At 45.1% G+C, this 24,887-nt stretch overlaps 1 protein-coding gene across 1 annotated transcript; it reads right to left on the bottom strand.

The window, feature by feature from the left end:
• Window positions 1-3,019: 3,019 nt before the first annotated feature.
• Window positions 3,020-4,192, bottom strand: LOC124622837 (G-protein coupled receptor dmsr-1-like). Its single transcript, XM_047148629.1, has one exon. It carries the CDS (start codon window positions 4,190-4,192, stop codon window positions 3,020-3,022), a length of 1,173 nt encoding a protein of 390 aa, XP_047004585.1.
• Between the last annotated feature and the right edge of the window lie 20,695 nt (window positions 4,193-24,887).

Raw genomic sequence — 24,887 nt, 5'->3', positions numbered from 1 at the left:
AACAACCACATCAACTAATGCGTCAAATCCTGACCGTTGTATCTGGATCAACGTTATACCCCAACCGCATCAAAACTGCAGAGTGCAGCAAAGTACACAATTTTTACGTAATGCTAAATGTTGACAGAGAAGCGCATGGCTAGAGAGGCAGACATCACCTGTTCATGTGCCTCGGACTATTAACATTTTGTCTTATGCACAAATTGTGTACAGTACTTTCTTGCTTATTATAATTATGATGCAGTTAAACTACAACGCTGATTATTACTGACTGCATCTAGTGTATCTACTGTCGTTTTCTTTATGCCTCATGCAGGGCTATTTTTTGACTGAAACTAGATAGGTGTGCACGTAGGGAGGTGGATGGTAGGGCAATGGGCAGTGGCAAGGAACATTGCACCACGCGTCGATTCAACCAGTAGCGTCATTCCACGGTGTCTGTGTGTAGCGTGCGCTTTGGGCTACGCGTGTAACACGTACCATCGAGTTTTATGTCAGTTGAGGTAAAGCAACAGTAGAAGCAAACACGAAAAGTACTGAGTTAACAAGCGACGTCGAGACCTTTCCGATGGTACGCATCTTCCTAGTGAGAGTGAGCAGCAGAAATACTGGGGCGACACGGCACTCCCGCGGCCGTTGCTAGTTGCCAGGGTAGCGACAGCCGCAGCGTGACACGCACTACACACACGGTGAGTGCGCTGTGACGTCTGCAAAGTACCCTCTGTCTGTCTCCGGGCAGAACGCAAAACGCAGCCGCCTCCACACTTCCACCCTGCTGCATGCGTCTCAAAAAAACCGACATCCAGCTATCGCGCCAAATCACGATATATCAAAAAATATTTTCTGCAGTATGTGCTCCGCGTCTCAAAGTACTAAAAGAAAATCATCACGAAACCATTTACAGCTGTCGAACAAGTGTGTTTTTACGAACAACCAGTTACAGTCACGCAAATATCTTCAGTACAGAATGAGATTTTCACTCGCAGCGGAGTGTGCGTTGATATGAAACTTCCTGGCAGGTTAAAACTGTGTGCCCGACCGAGACTCGAAGTCGGGACCTTTGCCTTTCGCGGGCAAGTGCTCTATCATCTGAGCTACCGAAGCACGACTCACGCCCGTTCCTCACAGCTTTACTTCTGCCAGTATCTCGTCTCCTACCTTCCAAACTTAACAGAAGCTCTCATTCTGGAACATCCCCCAGGCTGTGGCTAAGCCATGTCTCCGCAGTATCCTTTCTTTCAGGAGTGCTAGTTCTACAAGGTTCGCAGGAGAGCTTCTGTAAAGTTTTGAAGGTAGGAGACGAGATACTGGCAGAAGTAAAGCTGTGAGGAGCGGCTGCGAGTCGTGCTTCGGGAGCTCAGATGGTAGAGCACTTGCCCGCGAAAGGCAAAGGTCCCTAGTTCGAGTCTCGGTCGGGCATACAGTTTTAATCTGCCAGGAAGTTTCATCTTCAGTACATGTATGCTTATTATAAAATTTTGTACCTACATTACGAAACAGCTAAAACGGTCGCCTGGTCACAGTTGCAGGTTGCCTATCTAACAGCTTCCAGGGGCGTCAAGATACATCGTATATCACGGTGCATATATTATTCAGACTATACTCGTGCACTCTTTCAGAATGGCAGCATGATAGCATTAGCGACTTTCAACAGTCTATACACATACCTTGAAACCTTTTCGAAACTTTTCTTGCCCATGGCCACCGCCAGCCCCTCCCCCGCAGTAAATAAAGGGAAAAAAGCTTGTCGTTTACTACATCTTCAATTTTCATGCAGTAAAATGTCAGTATCAGATACGATGTTTTAATTTCCATCTTCTTTCCCACGAAATATACACGGAATCACTCTATATGCATCACTGGAGATAGATCACTAACTAAAGACATAAAAACGAAGAAACAAAATGCAAACGATAATTTTTGATCCGGGTTTTGTTGAGGCAATATGGCTGAGACGGAGATTTGACGTATTACGTCAAAATTTGGAGAAAATATCCGACTGTTTCAGGAGGAAATGATTGATATTTTACTGATATAGTCTCAGAATGAACGATTACAGGTGGGCGAAAACAATTCTCTATCTTGTCCTCTCAATGAAAGTTAAAAACAGCGATTACACGGAACTGAAAAAGTTCTTTACAAAATAGGCATTATAAACAATATTCTGTAGAACACAGTTGCATTCAAATCTGTAACTGACAAGCACCAAGTTCAAGCTAACGATTACACGGAACTGAAAAAGTTCTTTACAAAATAGGCATTATAAACAAATTCTGTAGAACACAGTTGCATTCAAATCTGTAACTGACAAGCACCAGATTCAAGCTAAGCGAACCCGAGCTGAAGACCGTAAGAAAAGAACAAATTAGATGATGAAGAGATTTTGGGAGAAGAAGAAAGCGAGTACATCAGCTAAGTATGTGCAACTGCGCTCTATGGCGGGGCAGGACGCTGTAAAACGTACTGCTCACGTGCGAATAGCACTCGCACACTTAGGATTACGTGCAAACATAACTATGTATATAGACAGTTAATCCAGTCCCGAAATCGAAGATACTGACGATTTTTGCCCATTATCGACATTGATACTGGCCAGATACTGATCGTAGGGGTTCTAAGACTTGGGAATTAGGTTTAATATCAAATCGAATAACTACTCGTGACAGCTAAAATATTTATTCTGGAAATGAAGTAAGTACTGATGACATGTTGTTGAGTATAGAGTTCTCATTAATCAATAAAAATATCAGCCATTATACACCGTTAGTGCATAGATAACTGACAACCGCTTGGGAACAGACGCAGTATGGAGACGTGTTGTTACTTGACTAGAAGGAGGCAGAAGTGGAATAGAGTCTGGACTTTGGACAGATAACAGAGAGACCTGCCGACGTCAGCACTCGACGTCACGCACGGCAGGTGCCGCGTGTCGCCCGCCGCCGCCGCCGCCGCTGCGACGATCGCGGGGCCGGCACGGCGCTGCACAGGCAGCACGGAGCGCCGACAGCTTGCCCGCGCGCTACAGCTGCGTCACCTGCGTCGCGTTGTTGGTGGTGGTGGCGGCGGCTCCGGTGTGGCCGTTGTGCGCCGTCGTCTGCACCGGGATCCACCTGTCGAGCGCGCGCGGCCGGAACAGCTGGCAGAAGGTGACGCGGAACTGCCGACTCATGCTGCAGTACAGGATGAAGTTGACGGCCGAGTTGAGTAGCGCGAGCGCGTCCATGAGCTCACCCAGCGGCACGTAGCACTCGGCGAAAAAGCGCTGGCCGAGTAGCCCGCTGAGGAGGCCCAGCACACCCTGGGGCAGCTCGGTGACCAGGAAGAGCAGCAGCACGGCCAGCAGCATGCGCGTCGTGCGGTCCGTCTGGCGCTCCTTGTCCTGCTGGCGCGACGACGCCGACACCGTCAGCTGGCGCCGGCGGCGCTTCGTCTCCACCAGCGCGGCGACGATGCGGAGGCTGAGCACCGTCAGTGCCGCGCACGGCGTCAGCTTGACGACGACGCCGTACACCCAGAAGTTGACGTCGCTCAGCAGGCCGCCGGCCGCCTGGCTCAAACGGCTCATCTGCACGAAGTGGAGCGTCGCGTTGCCCTCGGACAGCTCGGCCACCTCGAAGGCGAGGTAGTGCGGCGTGCACAGCAGCGGGCCCAGCACGTACGCCGAGCCGACCACGGCCAGCGTGCAGGGCATGCCTATCTGGCCCCGCTGCGGGTGCGCCACCGCCAGGTAGCGCCACACGGCCAGCGTCACCGTCAGCAGGATCGACACCGTGTGGCAGACCTGCGCGAAGTTGGAGTGGAACAGCACGAACACGGCCCACGCGTACGTGTACGTCTGCGCCCGCGGCCGCCGTAGCAGGTACATGTGCAGCGCGTACGGCACATACTCCACCATCACCAGGAGGTCGGCCACGGCCAGTCCCGTCAAGATGCTGTTGGTCGGTGAGATCATCTCGCGCCTCGTCAGCACGGCGATGTTCAGAGAGTTCGCCACCGAGCCGAAGATGCAGACGAAGAGGCTGAGGTACCCGTGCAATTCCTTGTAGCCTGCTTGGAATTGTTCCAGACCCGAACCGCAAAACTGCGGCTCCGACGTCGTATTTACATTTTTCACTTCGCCCATCAGAATACCATTCATACTCGTCCCATTCACGACACTCTCGGAAACCACTAAAACTGTCTCGGCAGCCATCCTCGTGACCTACACGACTGTCACTTGTTTCGAAACGACAGCCCTTATAGAACCCAAATGTCAACAAAAAGCGTCTGTTACACGCCTGACAAGTCTATATCTCTCCATTACTGTACACCAGTATTTTCTCAAAAGATCACAATTGTCAAGTATGCGTCTGTTAGTTGATATTCCCTTCGTGAAAAATCCCAGCAGTAAAGCTTTAAAATAACACGAGTCTTCTGTGTAAGTTTATATAGATCAGTGATTAGTCTACGGTCTACTGAGAGGTGACAGCAAGATCACCTTCATAATTCACACTCAAATTGTTAAATTTTGCCACTGTAGATTTTCAGAATCAACGCAATCACTTCTACATATTTACATCTAGTCTAACACGGATCATAAACACGTGCTCGATTTTGCACGTTACTGGCAAGATTATTTCTAAATTACGTCACTTTTCTGCTGCGAGATTCCCATAACATGCAGTTGTACTCTGTGATACATTGACCATTTCTCTGTAGCAGGAATCTCCGATATAAGTAACCCGGAAAGTAACATTTCTCACGATTTATTCTATTTTCAAACGGTCTTCATATGCTGTACACAAACTCTTTCCAAAGTGTTGCACGCACGCGTCATAAAGCGTAGAGACCGGAAACTCTACTAACGTTGTTCGTGAAACCTTAGTAGTAGAGTGGATGTTACATAAAGCGTTATCATGACGCACGACGCCAAATAAGCTTTTCGTAAGTGAAAGAATTTTCGTGACAATACTGTACTAACACTGTAGAACTGAAGTAAGAGTAGGCTAATAGAAGACCAGAATGCGACGTAACACGCACGGCAGCCGAGCGAAACTGCCTGCGTCGGCGCCCGTCTCTCAGACGGCCGTCCCGTTGAGGCGCGCGTGCTGTGCTGTGGTGCGAGCGCCCCGACACTACCGCACCCTCTGCTGCTGGCGTCGGCGTCGGCTGCCGGCGTCAGACTGCCGAGCGGCGCGGCGCCACGCGACTCGGCCACAGCTGTAACCGCGCATGCGCGCCGCCTCTCGCGCCGGTGTTCAGTGGGCAGTGTGTGACGACAGCCAGCGGTAGGGCGCCGCCGGCGGATGACGCTCCCGCGTCCCCCACGCGTTCTCTTACGCACTCTTGAGCACACGTCTGTTTCGCACACCTTGGCGCTCTCTGCTTTACAGCTGCGTCAGTGGCTAACGCCTCTGCATACCGGGCAAGTAAACAACCATTTTCTCCTTTATACAATGCATCTACATCTATGTGATAATTCTGCTATTCATAGTAAAGTGCCTGGCAGAGGGTTCAATGAACCACCTTCAAGCAGTTTCTCTACCGTTCCACTCTCGAACGACACGCGGGAAAAACGACCACTTAAATTTTTCTGTGCAAGCCCCTAATTTCTCTTATTTTACCGTGATAATCATTTCTCCCTATGTATGTGGGTAACAACAGAATGTTTTTGCATTCGGAGGAGAGAAGTGGTATGAAACTTCCTGGCAGATTAATACTGTGTGCCTGACCGAGACTCGAACTCCGGACCTTTGCCTTCCGCGGGCAAGTGCTCTACCAACTGAGCTACCCAAGCACGACTGACGCCCCGTCCTCACAGCTTTATTTCTGCCAGTACCTCTTCTCCTACCTTCCAAACTTTACAGAAGCTCTCCTGCGAGTTCGAGTCTCGGTCCGGCACACAGTTTTAATCTGCCAGGAAGTTTCATATCAGCACACACTCCGGCGCAGAGCGAAAATCTCATTCTGGAAACATCCCCCAGGCTGTGGCTAAGCCATGTTTCCGCAATATCCTTTCTTTCAGGGGTGTGGTTCTGCAAGGTTCGCAGGAGAGCTTATGTAAAGTTTGGAAGGTAGGAGACGAGGTACTGCCAGAAGTACAGCTGTCAGGACGGGGTGTGAGTCGTGCTTGGGTAGCACAGTTGGTAGGGCACTTGCCCACGAAAGGCAAAGGTCCCGAGTTCGAGTGTCGGTCCGGCACACAGTTTTAATCTGCCAGGAAGTTTCATATCAGCGCACACTCCGCTGCAGAGTGAAACCCTCATTCCGGAGGAGAAACTGCTGACAGAAGTTTCATGAGAAGATCCCGTCGCAACGAAAAAACGCCTTTGTTTTAATGATTGCCACTCCAATTCACGTATCATGTCTGTGACACTAATTCCCCTACTTCACAATAATACAAAACGAACTGCCTTTCTTTCTACTTTTTCGAAGTCATCCGTCAGTCCCACATGATGCGGATCCCACACCGCACTGTAATACTCCAGAATAGGACGGACAAGCCAGGTGTAAGCACAAGTGTTCTGCCAATGAATCGCAGTCATTGGTTTGCTCTACCCACAATATTGTCTATGTGATCGTTCCAATTTAGTTTTTTAGTAATTGTACTCCCTAAGTATTTATTTGAATTTACAGCCTTCAGATTTGTGTGACGTATCGCGTAATCGAAATTTAGCTGATTTCTTTTAGTACTCATGTGAATAACTTCAAAAGTGGCTCTGAGCACTATGGGACTTAACTTCTGAGGTCATCAGTCCCCTAGAACTCAGAACTACTTAAACCTAACTAACCTAAGGACATCACACACATCCATGCCCGAGGCAGGGTTCGAACATGCGACCGAAGCGGTCACGCGGTTCCAGACTGTAGCGCCTAGAACCGAATGGCACGTGAATAACTTCACACTTTTAGCACTAAAAAAATGGCTCTGAGCACTATGGGACTCAACTGCTGAGGTCATTAGTCCCCTAGAACTTAGAACTAGTTAAACCTAACTAACCTAAGGACATCACAAACATCCATGCCCGAGGCAGGATTCGAACCTGCGACCGTAGCGGTCTTGCGGTTCCAGACTGCAGCGCCTTTAACCGCACGGCCACTTCGGCCGGCTTTTAGCACTATACAGATATCTTATTTGAATCATTTTGCAAGTCGTTTTGATCATCTGATGACTTTACAAGCCAGCAAATGACAGGATTATCTGCAAACAATCTAAGACGGCTACTCAGATTGTCTCATATGTCGTTAATATAGATCAGGACCGACAGAGGGCCTATAACACTTCCTTGGGGAACGCCGGATGTTACTTCCGTTTTACTCCATGACTTTCCGTCTGTTACTAAGAACTGTGACCTTTCTGACAGGAAATCACGAATCCAGTAGCACAACTGGGCCGATACTCCGTAGGCACGCAGTTTGGTTAGAAGACGCTTATGAGGACCGGTGTCGAAAGCCTTCTGGAAATCTAAAAATATGGAATCAATTTGACATTCCCTGTCAATAGCTCTTATTATTTCATGAGTATAAAGAGCTAGTTGTGTTTCACAAGAACGGTATTTTATGAATCCGTGCTAACTATGTGTCATTAAATCATTTTCGAGGAGGTACTTCATAATGTTCGAATACAGTATATGCTCCAAAACACTACTGGAAATTGACGTTAGTGATATAGGCCTGTAATTCGGCGGATTACTCCTGCTTCCTTTTTTGGGTATTGGTGTGAAATGAGCAATTTTCCAGTCTTTAGGTACGGATCTTTCTGTGAGCGAGTAGTTTTATGTAATTGCTAAACATTGAGCTGTTTTTTCAGCATACTCTGAGAGGAACCAGACTGGCATACAATCTGGACCGGAGGCCTTGCCTTTATAGTCGTATACTCCTAGCTCACTCATTTGTTACATAGTTTAATTCTTAATTTCTTTGCGTGTTTTTGATACTTGCATTGTTTAATTCATAAATTTCGGGCGTATTATAGTATTTGAGAGTTGTAGCATCGCGTTTTAGTACCTGAATAGTGTAAATTCGCGTAGTCGTTTGTCTTCTGTTTTTGTTTTGAACGGCCAGTGTCGGTTGGTCACAGTCAGTGTGCTCCCTGCCGCCGTTGGATAAGCAGCTGCAGCAGCAAGTCGTATACTCCTAGCTCACTCATTTGTTACATAGTTTAATTCTTAATTTCTTTGCGTGTTTTTGGTACTTGCATTGTTTAATTCATAAATTTCGGGCGTATTATAGTATTTGAAAGTTGTAACATCGCGTTTTAGTACCTGAATAGTGTAAATTCGCGTAGTCGTTTGTCTTCTGTTTTTGTTTTGAACGGCCAGTGTCGGTTGATCACAGTCAGTGTGCTCCCTGCCGCCGTTGGATAAGCAGCTGCAGCAGCAAGTCGTATATTCCTAGCTCACTCATTTGTTACATAGTTTAATTCTTAGTTTCTTTGCGTGTTTTTGGTACTTGCATTGTTTAATTCATAAATTTCGGGCGTATTATAGTATTTGAGTGTTGTAGCATCGCGTTTTAGTACCTGAATAGTGTAAAATCGCGTAGTCTCCTTCCGCCGCCGAGCAGTGTCAGCAGTGCGCAAGTAGCAGCATTACTGCATTTACTAGGCAATCTTGTATTTTAATAACAGTTTAAATTTTGTCGATTTGTTTGCGCTCTCTGTAGATTAGTTCAGACGTTCTTTGCAAAACAGTTTTTAGCACGGATAGGGACTGCAACTGCTGTGTTCGGATACAGGCTGAGTTGGCATCCCTTCGCTCCCAGCTTCAGGCAGTGTTGGCTTCGGTCACACAGCTTGAGGCTGTTGCCAATGGGCATCACTGTGGGGGTCCGGATGGGGGTTTGTCGGGGACGGCCAGCTCGTCCCACGCATCCCCCGATCGGACTGCGACTGTGGTTGCCCGGGATACTGCCCGCATTGAGGCTGATCCCTCACCTGTGGTAGAGTGGGAGGTCGTCTCAAGGTGTGGCAGGGGGCGAAAGACATTCCGGAGGGCTGAACGGAAGGCCTCTCCAGTTTGTCTGACGAACCGGTTTCAGGCTCTGTCTCAGGCTGATACTGATCTTCGGCCTGACATGGCTGCTTGTCCTGTTCCAGAGGTTGCCCCTCAGTCTGCAAGATCCGGGCGGTCGCAGAGGTTGGGCTTACTGGTAGTTGGGAGCTCCAACGTCAGGCGCGTAATGGGGCCCCTTAGGGAAATGGCAGCAAGAGAGGGGAAGAAAACCAATGTGCACTCCGTGTGCATACCGGGGGGAGTCATTCCAGATGTGGAAAGGGTCCTTCCGGATGCCATGAAGGGTACAGGGTGCACCCATCTGCAGGTGGTCGCTCATGTCGGCACCAATGATGTGTGTCGCTATGGATCGGAGGAAATCCTCTCTGGCTTCCGGCGGCTATCTGATTTGGTGAAGACTGCCAGTCTCGCTAGCGGGATGAAAGCAGAGCTCACCATCTGCAGCATCGTCGACAGGACTGACTGAAGACCTTTGGTACAGAGCCGAGTGGAGGGTCTGAATCAGAGGCTGAGACGGTTCTGCGACCGTGTGGGCTGCAGATTCCTCGACTTGCGCCATAGGGTGGTGGGGTTTCGGGTTCCGCTGGATAGGTCAGGAGTCCACTACACGCAACAAGCGGCTGCACGGGTAGCAGGGGTTGTGTGGCGGGGGCTGGGCGGTTTTTTAGGTTAGATGGCCTTGGGCAAGTACAGAAAAGGCAACAGCCTCAACGGGTGCAGGGCAAAGTCAGGACATGCGGGGACCAAACAACAATCGGTATTGTAACTGTCAACTGTCGAAGCTGCGTTGGTAAAGTACCAGAACTTCAAGCGCTGATAGAAAGCACCGAAGCTGAAATCGTTATAGGTACAGAAAGCTGGCTCAAGCCAGAGATAAATTCTGCCGAAATTTTTACAAAGGTACAGACGGTGTTTAGAAAGGATAGATTGCATGCAACCGGTGGTGGAGTGTTCGTCGCTGTTAGTAGTAGTTTATCCTGTAGTGAAGTAGAAGTGGATAGTTCCTGTGAATTATTATGGGTGGAGGTTACACTCAACAACCGAGCTAGGTTAATAATTGGCTCCTTTTACCGACCTCCCGACTCAGCAGCATTAGTGGCAGAACAACTGAGAGAAAATTTGGAATACATTTCACATAAATTTTCTCAGCATGTTATAGTCTTAGGTGGAGATTTCAATTTACTAGATATAGACTGGGACACTCAGATGTTTAGGACGAGTGGTAGGGACAGAGCATCGAGTGACATTATACTGAGTGCACTATCCGAAAATTACCTCGAGCAATTAAACAGAGAACCGACTCGTGGAGATAACATCTTGGACCTACTGATAACAAACAGACCCGAACTTTTCGACTCTTTAAGTGCAGAACAGGGAATCAGTGATCATAAGGCCGTTGCAGCATCCCTGAATATGGAAGTTAATAGGAATATGAAAAAAGGGAGGAAGGTTTATCTGTTTAGCAAGAGTAATAGAAGTCAGATTTCAAACTACCTAACAGATCAAATCGAAAATTTCTGTTCCGACACTGACAATGTTGAGTGTTTATGGAAAAAGTTCAAGGCAATCGTAAAATGCGTTTTAGACAGGTATGTGCCGAGTAAAACTGTGAGGGACGGGAAAAACCCACCGTGGTACAACAACAAAGTTAGGAAACTACTGCGAAAGCAAAGAGAGCTTCACTCCAAGTTTAAACGCAGCCAGAACCTCTCAGACAAACAGAAGCTAAACGATGTCAAAGTTAGCGTAAGGAGGGCTATGCGTGAAGCGTTCAGTGAATTTGAAAGTAAAATTCTATGTACCGACTTGACAGAAAATCCTAGGAAGTTCTGGTCTTACGTTAAATCAGTAAGTGGCTCGAAACAGCATATCCAGACACTCCGGGATGATGATGGCATTGAAACAGAGGATGACACGCGTAAAGCTGAAATACTAAACACCTTTTTCCAAAGCTGTTTCAAGAGGAATACCGCACTGCAGTTCCTTCTCTAAATCCTCGCACAAACGAAAAAATTGCTGACATCGAAATAAGTGTCCAAGGAATAGAAAAGCAACTGGAATCACTCAATAGAGGAAAGTCCACTGGACCTGACGGGATACCAATTCCATTCTACACAGAGTACGCGAAAGAACTTGCCCCCCTTCTAACAGCCGTGTACCGCAAGTCTCTAGAGGAACGGAGGGTTCCAAATGATTGGAAAAGAGCACAGGTAGTCCCAGTCTTCAAGAAGGGTCGTCGAACAGATGCGCAAAACTATAGACCTATATCTCTGACGTCAATCTGTTGTAGAATTTTAGAACATGTTTTTTCCTCGAGTATCATGTCGTTTTTGGAAACCCAGAATCTACTATGTAGGAATCAACATGGATTCCAGAAACAGCGATCGTGTGGGACCCAACTCGCTTTATTTGTTCATGAGACCCAGAAAATATTAGATACAGGCTCCCAGGTAGATGCTATTTTTCTTGACTTCCGGAAGGCGTTCGATACAGTTCCGCACTGTCGCCTGATAAACAAAGTAAGAGCCTACGGAATATAAGACCAGCTGTGCGGCTGGATTGAAGAGTTTTTAGCAAACAGAGCACAGCATGTTGTTATCAATGGAGAGACGTCTACAGACGTTAAAGTAACCTCTGGCGTGCCACAGGGGAGTGTTATGGGACCATTGCTTTTCACAATATACACTCCTGGAAATGGAAAAAAGAACACATTGACACCGGTGTGTCAGACCCACCATACTTGCTCCGGACACTGCGAGAGGGCTGTACAAGCAATGATCACACGCACGGCACAGCGGACACACCAGGAACCGCGGTGTTGGCCGTCGAATGGCGCTAGCTGCGCAGCATTTGTGCACCGCCGCCGTAGTGTCAGCCAGTTTGCCGTGGCATACGGAGCTCCATCGCAGTCTTTAACACTGGTTGCATGCCGCGACAGCGTGGACGTGAACCGTATGTGCAGTTGACGCACTTTGAGCGAGGGCGGATAGTGGGCATGCGGGATGCCGGGTTGACGTACCGCCGAATTGCTCAACACGTGGGGCGTGAGGTCTCCACAGTACATCGATGTTGTCGCCAGTGGTCGGCGGAAGGTGCACGTGCCCGTCGACCTGGGACCGGACCGCAGCGACGCACGGATGCACGCCAAGACCGTAGGATCCTACGCAGTGCCGTAGGGGACCGCACCGCCACTTCCCAGCAAATTAGGGACACTGTTGCTCCTGGGGTATCGGCGAGGACCATTCGCAACCGTCTCCATGAAGCTGCGCTACGGTCCCGCACACCGTTAGGCCGTCTTCCGCTCACGCCCCAACATCGTGCAGCCCGCCTCCAGTGGTGTCGCGACAGGCGTGAATGGAGGGACGAATGGAGACGTGTCGTCTTCAGCGATGAGAGTTGCTTCTGCCTTGGTGCCAATGATGGTCGTATGCGTGTTTGGCGCCGTGGAGGTGAGCGCCACAATCAGTACTGCATACGACCGAGGCACACAGGGCCAACACCCGGCATCATGGTGTGGGGAGCGATCTCCTACACTGGCCGTACACCACTGGTGATCGTCGAGGGGACACTGAATAGTGCACGGTACATCCAAACCGTCATCGAATCCATCGTTCTACCATTCCTAGACCGGCAAGGGAACTTGCTGTTCCAACAGGACAATGCACGTCCGCATGTATCCCATGCCACCCAACGTGCTCTAGAAGGTGTAAGTCAACTACCCTGGCCAGCAAGATCTCCGGATCTGTCCCCCGTTGAGCATGTTTGGGACTGGATGAAGCGTCATCTCACGCGGTCTGCACGTCCAGCACGAACGCTGGTCCAACTGAGGCGCCAGGTGGAAACGGCATGGCAAGCCGTTCCACAGGACTACATCCAGCATCTCTACGATCGTCTCCATGGGAGAATAGCAGCCTGCATTGCTGCGAAAGGTGGATATACACTGTACTTGTGCCGACATTGTGCATGCTCTGTTGCCTGTGTCTATGTGCCTGTGGTTCAGTCAGTGTGATCATGTGATGTATCTGACCCCAGGAATGTGTCAATAAAGTTTCCCCTTAATTTTAAATGAATTTTTCCATTATAACGTTACCAGACACTTTCAGCATTATAAACAACTTGAATGCCATGAATAAACAAATGTCTTCAGGTTGTTTTCAGACTTATAAATTTGTGTCGCATATGAATTTGTACGTCTTGTTAGATGAAGAGCATTGATAACAAACCAAGTATATCCTGCAACAAATCCATTTCTTTCCTCTCGCCTTTTTCGTTAGGAAAAAGTAAAATAATCTCTATAAATAGGAAATAAAATGAATTTTAAAAACAGTTCCAAATTTCGTACCCGGAACGGAAGTAGTTATTGCAATGGGGACCAAATTATGAATATCTCAGGGCATCTTCAGACATTACACCCCAGAAACTACCACAGATGACTGAAGTAGAGCCCAATACATGAACAAAAACCTGTGCTAGCAGTAGGAATAGTAGGTTGTTAATTTGACTGCTGTACTAACTCACCTGATCGTAAAATGATGAATTCCCTCGTACACAGAACCTAAACGCGCTGCACACAGCAGTCTCTCTCAAAAAAACTATGGACTGATGTGACGCATGCACGCACAGTTACACGTTTCCTACCAGCTTTGGAAACCGGAAATTCCGAAGGGGACAAAATTAGGAACAGGGACGACATGTGGGCCCATTACCTTACATGTTTCCATCAGTATTGGTGTATTAACGTTGCCAGGAACGTGAAAAATCCTCCCCCGATCACAAATTTAAATAAATAAATATCTTCACAAGTGCATATTTATTTCATGCTTAGTGACAAAGAATGATAAGATGTAATTTATACATAATTTACTTCCAAATGGTGGTCTTGAAAACATTGCGATACACGAAGTCCGGCACTGCAGCATTTGTGTCCACATCTGCTTTCTTTCCTTATCTACTTGCCACTCTATTTCTTTCTTTTATCAGAGGAAACCTTAAAGTAGCACATGGCGCTTACTTTGTTGGCAGTGGGTGGCTCGCTTTCTGGACAATGATCACCAAGATTTCAATCTATGCTAGTGTTTGGTGTTGGTTCCTATGGTCAAATTTCTCCTGCAGCGGAGGTAGCTGTGCTAACTTTTTCTATATATTCTACTAGAGCTATCTTTTGCTTTGTGCCATCCTTGTACAAAATTAAACCACGAAACCATGTAAACGTGAAATTAAAGTTTTTTCCACCATTTCATTGTTTTTTCTTACGATTGGATAGTAGCTGTACAGCTTACTGACTTGGTACACAACAGTTTTGTTCATGTTAAATGATGATAATGTTTGTATTTATTGTTCTTGTACAACAACCATTTGAAAGTACAGACACGTTAGTGGTTGCACGATGGTTTGCGAAAAAATAATACACATCACTCATCCTAAAAATGTTATTTTGCTTGGCAGGCCGCTTCTCTTCTTCATGACAATTCCGATAATGAGTTTCTACAGTGCCTACAACATCTTCAGTAATGTCAGACCTGTAAATCTACTCCTGTTGCATATAGCGGACTAAATATGAACTATTACGCCCCTCCTTCAGCCGACAGTCGTGTGGCATGCAGAAAAACACATTTCAGCGGATGGGAAAGCAGCGCCTTTGCGGGATGCAAGCAGCGTCCACAGGGCTGCATCATGCACGCCTGTATGACGATCCCCTTGCATAACCCATTAGTTGCCAGCATTACTGGATATGCAGTTTGCAGTTGATGGTTGGAGTGCTGACACATCATCTGCGTATCCAGTAATGCTGACAACTGATGCGTTATGCATGGGGATCGTATCAACCTGTACCGCATCAAAACAGCCTGAAGATGACGCAATGAAGCGTTGAAACTGGTAGCGACAAAATAAAATAAAATCATAAGGACGGCTGTAAGTGTTTTTATTTATTGTCACGATATTAAACGGCCGTCGTCCCAGAGACCTCCTGCTCAAAGGATAGACATACAAAAGCTGTATGTAAATATATCTTTGTAACTGTTTTGTTTTATAGGTCTGCTGTTTTCATTGAACACTACGTACTGAAAATTATGAGTGAAGTATAATTTGTTTAGCCAACGGTGCCGCCTTGGTAGCAACAGTTCCCGTCAGATCACCAAAGCCAAGCGCTGTCGGGTTTGGCTAGCGCTTGGCTGGATCACCGTCCGCGTCTTCCGAGTGCTGTTGGCGAGTGGCGTGCATTCAGTCCTTGTGAGGCCAATTAAGTAGCTATTTGATTGAGAAGTAGCAGTACTGGTCACGAAAACTGACAACAGCCAGGACAGCGGTGTGCTGACCACATGCCCCTCCGTATCCCCATCCGATGAAGCCTATCTGTTGTGGATGACACGCTGGCCGGTCGCAACCGTTGGTCCTTAAAGGCATGTTCGGATAGTGTTTGTTAGTTTAATGTATGCGTTCCTGCAGAAGCAGAGCACAAGAAAACTGGAAGTAGTGGTATTTTCCTAATTCCGTCATTAAGATATAAAGTAATTAACAATTGTACTTGCTTTATATATTACTGTAAAGACGACAGAACACAGTAGCACTTGAAACATCGAACACATCATGATTCAGTGGTATAACGTACAAGATCATCCCTCGAGAATGGGAATAATTTTCCAAAACTAGTCTTGCAAAATTAAAAAAAAAACATAATCGTATGGTGTAGCAGAATAACGTGCTTTTGCAGGCTCAGGTTTTCGCTTGCATTTTAACGGATAAAATCAACTCTTGATTTCGATTTTTTGGTTCATTAATTTCCGTGTATGCAAAGAAAAAGTTGTAGACAGTTCCTCCATTATGGATGACAAATGTGGTGCCTTCTTAACACGCCAGACAACAACAGGAGCATTACGTTTTCGAGGTCCAGTAAAGGTAGAGTCATGCGTTTGTAATAATCACAATACTGATAGCTAACGAAATAGCTTCTTTAATAGGTCTTCTACAAAGATTAACAAAAAGCCAAAAACATAAAGAATGCTGCACAACTTGGCGGATAATGTAGGTGTAATACGCAACCAATCGCTGTTTGAAGATGACACAATTTATTTTATCATTAACTAGTGTTCGAACCACAGCAGGCTCATCATCAGGTCTAAGTATTACAGGTCCATCTCTTCTGGACCATGTGAAGCTAGACGCTTTGCTAGAGCTGACTGAAGTACAACGAATCTTGCCATGGCTAATTACTTGCAATATACTACGTTGGTGCGTAAGTTCGTAGCGTTTTTTCATACCGTGAATAAAATCAAAAGTTACACAAAACAGAAAAATAAGTCATCAGTAATATATTCTCCTTCACTATTCACATCAGTCTGACAATACTGTGGTAACTTTTCTGTTCCGCACCTGTAGAAATCATCTGGTTTTGACTCGTCGGGACATGTTCGGGGGGCATATTCAGCCGAAAAGGAAGTTTCTTGAGATAGTGCGATGGAGAACGGGACAGGTGAAAATCCGAGGGCGTAAGATCAGCTGAACAAGATGTATGCGAAATGACTTCCAACGCAGGTTCTGTGTAGTTTTTTCTGTCAGTCTGGCAGAATGCGCGGTGTTGAGGGGGGGGGGGGGGGGGGGTAGGGTGTTATCGTGGAGTAGTATCCTGGTCGTTGTTCTAGGCTCGTATGTGTAAGACGTCTCAGTTGTAAATATTAAACGCCAGGGAAAGCAATTCGTGGTACACCACTGCATTGTTTTTGCACCGGGTGCATAAGATTTTCTTTTGTGGATGCGCGCAGGTCTTTGTACAGAGAGTTGCTGCTTTCTATTATCGTCAGTAACGATATAGGATAAGAATAGTCAGTGTTCCTCACGAGCCAGTTGATCACGAGCAAGCAGAGATGCATATTGATCACCCGCTGATTTTTGTGGTTTTGGCTCAGAGCATGCGGTACCCATTGTGGTGTCACCGCCAGACACCACACTTGCTAGGTGGTAGCCTTTAAACCGGCCGCGGTCCGTTAGTATACGTCGGACCCGCGTGTCGCCACTATCAGTGGTTGCAGACAGAGCGCCGCAACACGGCAGGTCTAGAGAGACTTCCTAGCACTCGCCCCAGTTGTACAACCGATTTTGCTAGCGATGGTTCACTGACAAAATACGCTCTCATTTGCCGAGACGATAGTTTAATTTAGCCTTCAGCTACGTCATTTGCTACGACCTAGCAAGGCGCCATTACCAGTTACTATTGATAATGTAATAATGTACCGTCAAGACCGACGTTCTTCATTAACGGATTAAAGTTAAGTGTTCCACCATCTACGTCCGTTTTTCTAAATTCTAATTTCCTTGTCCTGTTCCAGACCTCACGCCAACCTGCGTGAGCTAAAACGCGTGCCTTTCGGCTTCCTCTAGTAAAACGGTGTTGGCTCTCCTGCCAACCCACAACACCCATACACCCAATTTTTCATCTGAACGTGGAGGGTCACTAACGTCAAAACGATTCTCCTTAAAACGAAAAAAAAAGAAACAATTTTTGCCGTGCTCTGTTCAGCTGCATTATCCTCACACATGGCGCAAATGTTTCTGGCATCCTCAGCTGCGCTCACACGTCTATTGGACTGCAAAAGTTGAATATGTTGGAAATGTTCCGATTTCTCCACTTGGCACTCCAAGTTTTAGCGTCCACAGCTCTAGCCACCATCTCAAAATGAAGAAATGATGACACGTTAGCTCTAATAGCAACAGTAACCTACAAATAAAAGACGGCAATCAGTAAATAAGACCCATAGCAACCAGTATACCAACATGAAAATAAAAACGCTGTGGGCTTATGCACCGTCCTAATACGTTGTGCCAGCTTTCTCTCTCTTTCTCTCTCTCTGTCTGTCTCATACACACACACACACACACACACACACACACACACACACACACACGCACAGAAGCGCGTGCGCTCGTGCGTTTGTTACGTGCACGTGAGTGCTGAGAAATACACTAGGTTCAGTAAACGACCTTCGTGTAACACCTAGATCTGCTGATGTGCCTCCAAAGAACTGAAAGCAGCCCCAACTCAGGGTATGAGTAGAGGGGAACAGATGCACGAATCCTGTACGGCCGTCGCCGCGAGTTCCTTAGTGGAGGTGATTCGCCGCTGTTACCATGTCTCAAAAATGGTTCAAATGGCTCTGAGCACTATGGGTCTTAACATCTGAGGTCATCAGTCCCCCAGACGTAGAACTACTTCAACCTAACTAACCTCAGTACATCTCACACATCCATGCCCGAGGCAGGATTCGAGCCTGCGAACATAGCGGCCACGTGGTTCCGGACTGAAGCACCTAGAATCGCTCGGCCACAGCGGCCGGCTACAATGTGTCATGTGTGTGCTGTGTGGTATGGATAGTACTTCATTCTGTGTTCTTAAAGGATCAAAGGAAAGGAGACGGAGAAAACCGGTGGCAGCACATCGAACACTCCTCTCGAATAGCACTATGGGTGCCAATCGCCCCCACCCGACGGGTGGATCACAGCACTAAAAGGTTTGGAATTTAATCCAGGATACTGGCGCTGAATCTGGTGGTCATGATATTTACGCCACGACCTCTCCTCCCCTTGCCGGCCAAACACAGCAGTGAAAATAATCCTCCATCAGGATTCGAAGACGCTCACCCCGAATCCAACACCGCCGAAAGATCGCGCGCTAGACATCTCGCTCCGGACGCAGGTGACGTGCCCGCAGCGGCTCCAGAAATAGTTCATTGTCCAATAAATCGTACAAATTTCAACAAGCGATAATATGAACCACCCATTTAAATCACACTTGTACTTCGTGAAGGTCTATAAAGCATGTTTATTCGCCCTTACCAGCACGAAATAACTATTAGGATTAAGGTCGGCAGAATAATAATAAAATCCATGGAATATAGTACGCAACGTGCTCAAACATGTGTTTGAAAAATAAATTGCGTAATGTCGAAGTTTTGTCCAATGAGGGAATTGAAATAGCGACTTATCAGCGGAATTACTGGATCCACGGCACTGATACTTCTAGACTAATGCTACATGGGCCTTTTTTAACGTAACAAATTTACGGAAAAAAGCGCAACGTTTTCTTACCGCAGACATTTTGATACACTATTCGTTAGATAACGCAACGTTTTATGCGATAAGTAACAAAGGTTTGGGAGCACGCAGGCTACGCTATGTATTGTTAACGAAGTTTCATTTGAAGCATGGTTTATTAGTGACCGACTGGAGTCAAGTACGTGTGTCGAGAATTGAAAAGTACAACGACAATACTGAGCGAAACATCAAAAGCGATTACTTTGTGGTTGGTTGGCAGACGACGGAAACAGGAAAACAAAGAACGTATTGCATACATCCAACAATTGTAGATCGGCCTCATAAGGGAAACCCCATAAATATACAAGAAAGACTAAAAAGTTATAATAACCGAAAAAAAGTTAGATATGTCAAAACAATTACTGTAGTATTGCCTTTCTAAATTACGTTAAAAGCTTGCATGCAGAGATTCCAATATATGAGAAAAAATAGGAGCTGAAAGAATTTTTTCATTCACAGAATGCAGCCAAAGCAAGCAGGAAAAAAGTTAACAGCTTTCAAAATAGATGCATGAACAAGGACAAAGTACCTGTCACAAATGCGACTGAGAAAATCCAGATAGAATATTTCTCCTGTCGTTATTGCCAAGGTTTACAGAAATATATAGACATCCCAATTCAATTTTCAAATTAAATTTAAGCACTTGTCACAAACTTATGTTGATCATCCTTACTCACAATATAATATTATAAATTTGCCCTCTCAAGATCAGTCTAATTCCATAATGTGTGTCTAGCCCGCAGCACCACTTAATTTTCCTGTTTCAAATGAAAGAGTCCAATCTAGTGATCCTTCGATGTCATAGTTCGATCTGTCATAATTATTGAATTGAATTGCACTGTCAGTATCTCAGAGCATTTGATAAATCAATTAAAGTTCCCTGAAATTTATACGGTAAATAGCAGTACAGCTATGTTAATGTACGACCAGTTTTTTATTCTTATGAGATACGAATAAGTTTTATCTAAATGTAACTAGCTTTCTTTAATCTCCTATACAAGTTCGCATGTTGGTATCTCTGCCGGCAAGTTTTTCACGTGCGTTAGAAAAGAGATACTCATGCGATTTTATTGACATACGACGATAATAGAAAATCAAAGGTGGATAATTGTTCAGTCATTCGTGTATATTTATGAACTCTCGTTTGCGAGACAGATCCATAATTGCCGTTTGTTTCCACTACTTTCTCTGTTTTGCTGTTTCCCTCGTCGGACAACCAAACTGCTTTTAATGTTATGCTCAGTTCTGTCATCGTTCTTCTCAATTCTTATCAGGCATACTTCATTCCTGACGATGTTGAATGGATCGTGCTACAGAGGAAGCTACGTTGTTGAACACATCGAGAATTACACACATGAAAGAATGGTGTTTTGTCTATACACCATATTTTCCACGTAATCTCCATCCCGTTCTATGGCCTTCCTCCAGCGCGAAACGAGGCGTGTATGCCCTGTCAGTACCACACCTTGCCCTGGTGGCGGAGCCAGTGCTTCACTGTGTGAGTCATCTAATTGTCCTCAAAATGTCTTTCACGAATGGCCCAAACTCGCGAATGACAACAGCTCGCCGCGAAATTTCGGGTGTGAGAGCTGTAGATGGTCTCCTCGGTGCAAATCGTGGAGTTCCGCCGAACCGCCTTCTGATGACATAACCCTCCGTGCCCAGTGACTAACTGTACTTCTGTCGACAGCAGATGCTCCATAGAATTTGCACAAGCATTTGTGAGAAATTCAATGGCGTAGCGTTGCTTGTAACGTACATCACCTTCAGACGCCATTTTGAAACTTATGCAGCTACGCTATATGTCGGAAGTGACGGAAACATGGTTCCCACACTCAGGAGACTTCTTCAAATAATACATACGTAACGTTTCGTATGTGTAACATTTTTTTTCAGCCGAGAGTAAAAATGCGGTTCATAACTTTCTGGCAACCCTCGTACGTTAACGATACCTAGTGAAGCCGGCGTGCTCCCAAATTCGCGTAATTTTCCGCATAAAACGTTGCGTTCTTTAACGTATGTTATAGCCAGGCGTCTGTGGTGAGAAGCTGTTGCGGTAAATTTCGTCCAAAGTCGGCCACATAGCCGTATCCTCAGTCGGTGATACCAGGACCTGTGACTCAGAGCAGTGACGGATACAGAAAAACCTGAAGGAGGAGGCGCTAAAGATATCTTGAGCTATCTTTACTTTCACTGTAACAAAAAATAAGTCACAGGCAAAGTTGAAGAAAGCCTTTTTTAAAGTGATTATACACATATACAAGACAGTGCCATCTTATGATATAAAAAAGTTACTAGTATGGTTATCTTCCTTAAATAATGAATTCTACGCGCCTATTCTTAATGGCAAAAAGGTTACTTATATCGTCCATGGGACAATCAATGACATGGTGAGTGTCGAACAGAGCTAAGCCATTAAGTCGGTCGTCCTTCATTGTAGACCTCAGCCATGCCTTTGTGCAACGCAATGCTGAAAAACTTATTTCTACTGCAGCAATAGATACAGGTAGACAAGCAAATATTTTTTACAGCGTGTGCAAAGTAGTACAGGCAGATCTAGGGCAAACAGACAACGCTTGCATAACAGAATCACGATCGCTAAGGTCGTTTATGTTCATATCGAGATCACTAGAATGGCCGCGACTTTTCTCGTACGTATTGTGGCGAAATAAATAAATAAAATTAAATTTATTGATTTTTTGAAAAGAGAAAAAATTATGGATGTGGAACTTTAACTTTAGAACTTCTGAAAGGCTTTTTATTTTTTTTATTTATTTATTAATTTTTTTTTTTTTACGTACTGTATTGACCGGCTTGAATGCGGACAAATTCAGTGCTGCGTGAAATTTACTTGTAATATAATTTACAATTGCGATTAATTACATATTTGAATTCTAGGTCATTGTTGATTTTATCAGAGTTCTCACTTAGACGTACAATTAGTCCTTCTTCCACAATATTAATTCATTAGTCGCCATCGATGTTCTTCTCTTTGTTCTTTCTTTCTTTCTTTCGCTTGTGCCTTTGTATCGCAGGTAACAGGGTCGACCGTGCGTATCTTTCTAAGTCGGCATCGGTTTACTTCACGAAGACGGTGGAAACCAAGGAATACAATACTACGTCGCTTTAAATAATTCTCGTAAAACTTAGACACTGCTCACTATTTTTTTTCACAAGACAATAAGACTTGCTCTTCTCGTCGCACGAACTATTAATACTAACGAGATGGCTGCCTTTCCGCTCACATCCCCTACAAGGTAACAATCGAAAATGTATCTTAACTCCTTCTTAAAGTGCGAAACAAAAGAATATCCAATATGAACATTACAGAGATTATATTCTACACTCCTCTCAATGTAATCTTTGGAGCAGACCTTAAGGTAGTGTATGTCTTTGCGTCGGAATGTGTCATTACAGTATGTGTTGGCTACGCATGTGCTAGACAGAAACGTATAAAATACAATGACGCGGACACGCGTGCTGCATAGGAAAGTACAACTACTCGATAACTCGATTCAGTCGAGTCGATTGACGAAAGAAACGAACGAATAGGGTGCGGGCTGACTGGCGGGGTTGGCGAGGGTGGCAATGTATGGGCCCCTCCAGGATGGGGGGAGGGGTGGTGCGTCCCCCGCGCGCCCTCTCAAAGGTATCCGCCACTGTCAATGCCTTAGAGTAACATACATTTGGACAAAACGTTTCTAATGGGAAATGTTTCGTAGTACGCCATCGATAAAAACCAGTAATGTTATGTTTGAGAATCTGCTTCCACTGTTGTAAGGAGAAAACTACTAACTATGAGTTAGGATTTTAAATCGAGAGTAAGGAATTTAATTGTTTTTATGACAATAAACAGCAGCGACGTTTCATGACTTCGGTAAGTCATGGACACAAAAAAAGTAACAATTAATATTTAATCGTTTTTTATTACCCTTCAACATCTCCTTTGTCTACAGTTTTGGTACTCATTAATTAATGTCTGTTCTTCGAAATAATTATGAAGCAAATTAATTGAGTTACAGAGTCAGGACCCTAATAGAGATTCTGTTCAGTGTCTTTCAGTTCCATTAGACTATCGAAGCCTCGGAATTCCCTCCATTCTCTTTTCAGTAACTGGCAACTATGAGATAATTACCTATTTCGAACAGTGACTATCGATATAAACTGGTATTATCCGAAATACGTTAAAGTATGACTTTTTTGCTGTGTCTCTGCGCTTAAAACTGTCTGTTTGAAAGTCCTAGTTTCTCGCGCTACGTGACGCCATTCTCATATGTCAATTCCCCGTAATATGAAAGAGAAGCGTTTTATCGACAGTTTAAAACACTCGAACGACAGCTTTCCGTAGATAATCCCATATGTGACATACTTAACTAATTTTGAAAATTCTATATTCCCTTTAATTATAGTAAAAGGTGAAGCATGATGCAATATTCCCAACAAGTATCTAGTTTGCACAATAATGACAGAGTTAAGACCACATTTGTCAAGCACGGGAGCCGAAGGGAGTGTACGACTCTACACAAAGGTGGTATGATAAATGACACTCATATTTTATTAGACTATTAAAACAAGGGGAGTAAATTTGATGCTTAGTTCTGCAGTTTTAAAACTGGTATGATGGTAGCCTTCATTTATTTTAGAAATCTGTCAGCATAAATTTCTCTCTTAATGTATTCAAAACACCGACCAATAACGGAAAAATATATCGTCTTGGGGCGACTCTCTTTGTTGAATTTAATTGCATGTTATTCAATGTCCTCAGATACCGAGTGCCTAAGTTAAGTAATAATTTTGCCCGAGAGAACCACCGCTATATCTCTTGGAAAACTTGTTACCAGTATAAACATCGTAACTGGGTCCTAGAATACGCATCACTGCCTTCAATAACGATCCGCCGCTCCAGGTGCCGCTAACAACCATTGAATATGAAATGAGAAAGCAAAGAGTAAATAACTCTCAACTTCAGGCAGCGATTTCTAAAAAGACTGCACCCTGCATGTTGATTAAAAATAAATAATCTCACTGTCACGTCAGACCGTTTGTAAAGAAAAAGACTGACTGCTGACAATACAGCGCAATATATGCGCTTTTTTAATAACAATAGGGGAGACAGGGGAAATACCGAAATACCAGCCAGTACCAACACCATATTTTTTTTCCAGTTTAGTCTTGGAATTAGTGGGAGTTAGTGCTGCAGCTTAGCGGACGATGCCGAAGCAAGGTGCGCAAGCGACAATTTCTTGTAAAAGAGAGTCTCACTGTGGCGCAAAAAATTAAATTTTATTGAATATTGAAGTTATTGTTTGTTTATGCTTAAATTGAGGCAAGCGTTTCTATAATCTTTTAACTGTAATAACTATAATGTAGGTAAGCAGTATGTTTTCTACAGTGTCTTTTAGCATGGGTTTTATAACTTTTTGAACATTAGTGAAGCCCTCAAATTCTTGCATCCTCCATCATGTCTCGGTGGGATGAATAACAATAAAAAACACTCAATATTCAATAACCATTCGAATTAAGTGAAGAATGATGAGGTGCTCCCTAAAGACGCATACCTGTTTGAAGTTGCTTTATTCACAAATACCGGTTTCACGTCAGTGTAGATGCGTCTTTAAATTTATAATGATTGTATTTTCATAAAGTAGACAGACAATTACGAAGTCCCAGCATTCAGGAAATTATCCGCGTTAAGGGTCAAACCACACTGGTGGGGTGTCATAGTAAAATTGAGAACACCAAAAAGATGCTTGTCAGAATGCTGAATGAGCCAAGCCGGAAAACATGCCGTAGGATGTATACAGGATT

This window comes from Schistocerca americana, chromosome 7 (assembly GCF_021461395.2).
Source record: "Schistocerca americana isolate TAMUIC-IGC-003095 chromosome 7, iqSchAmer2.1, whole genome shotgun sequence".
In the NCBI taxonomy this organism is placed as follows: Eukaryota; Metazoa; Arthropoda; class Insecta; order Orthoptera; family Acrididae; genus Schistocerca; species Schistocerca americana.
The sequence above is the reverse complement of the archived record's forward strand: the minus strand, read 5'-3'. Positions and strand labels throughout refer to the sequence as shown.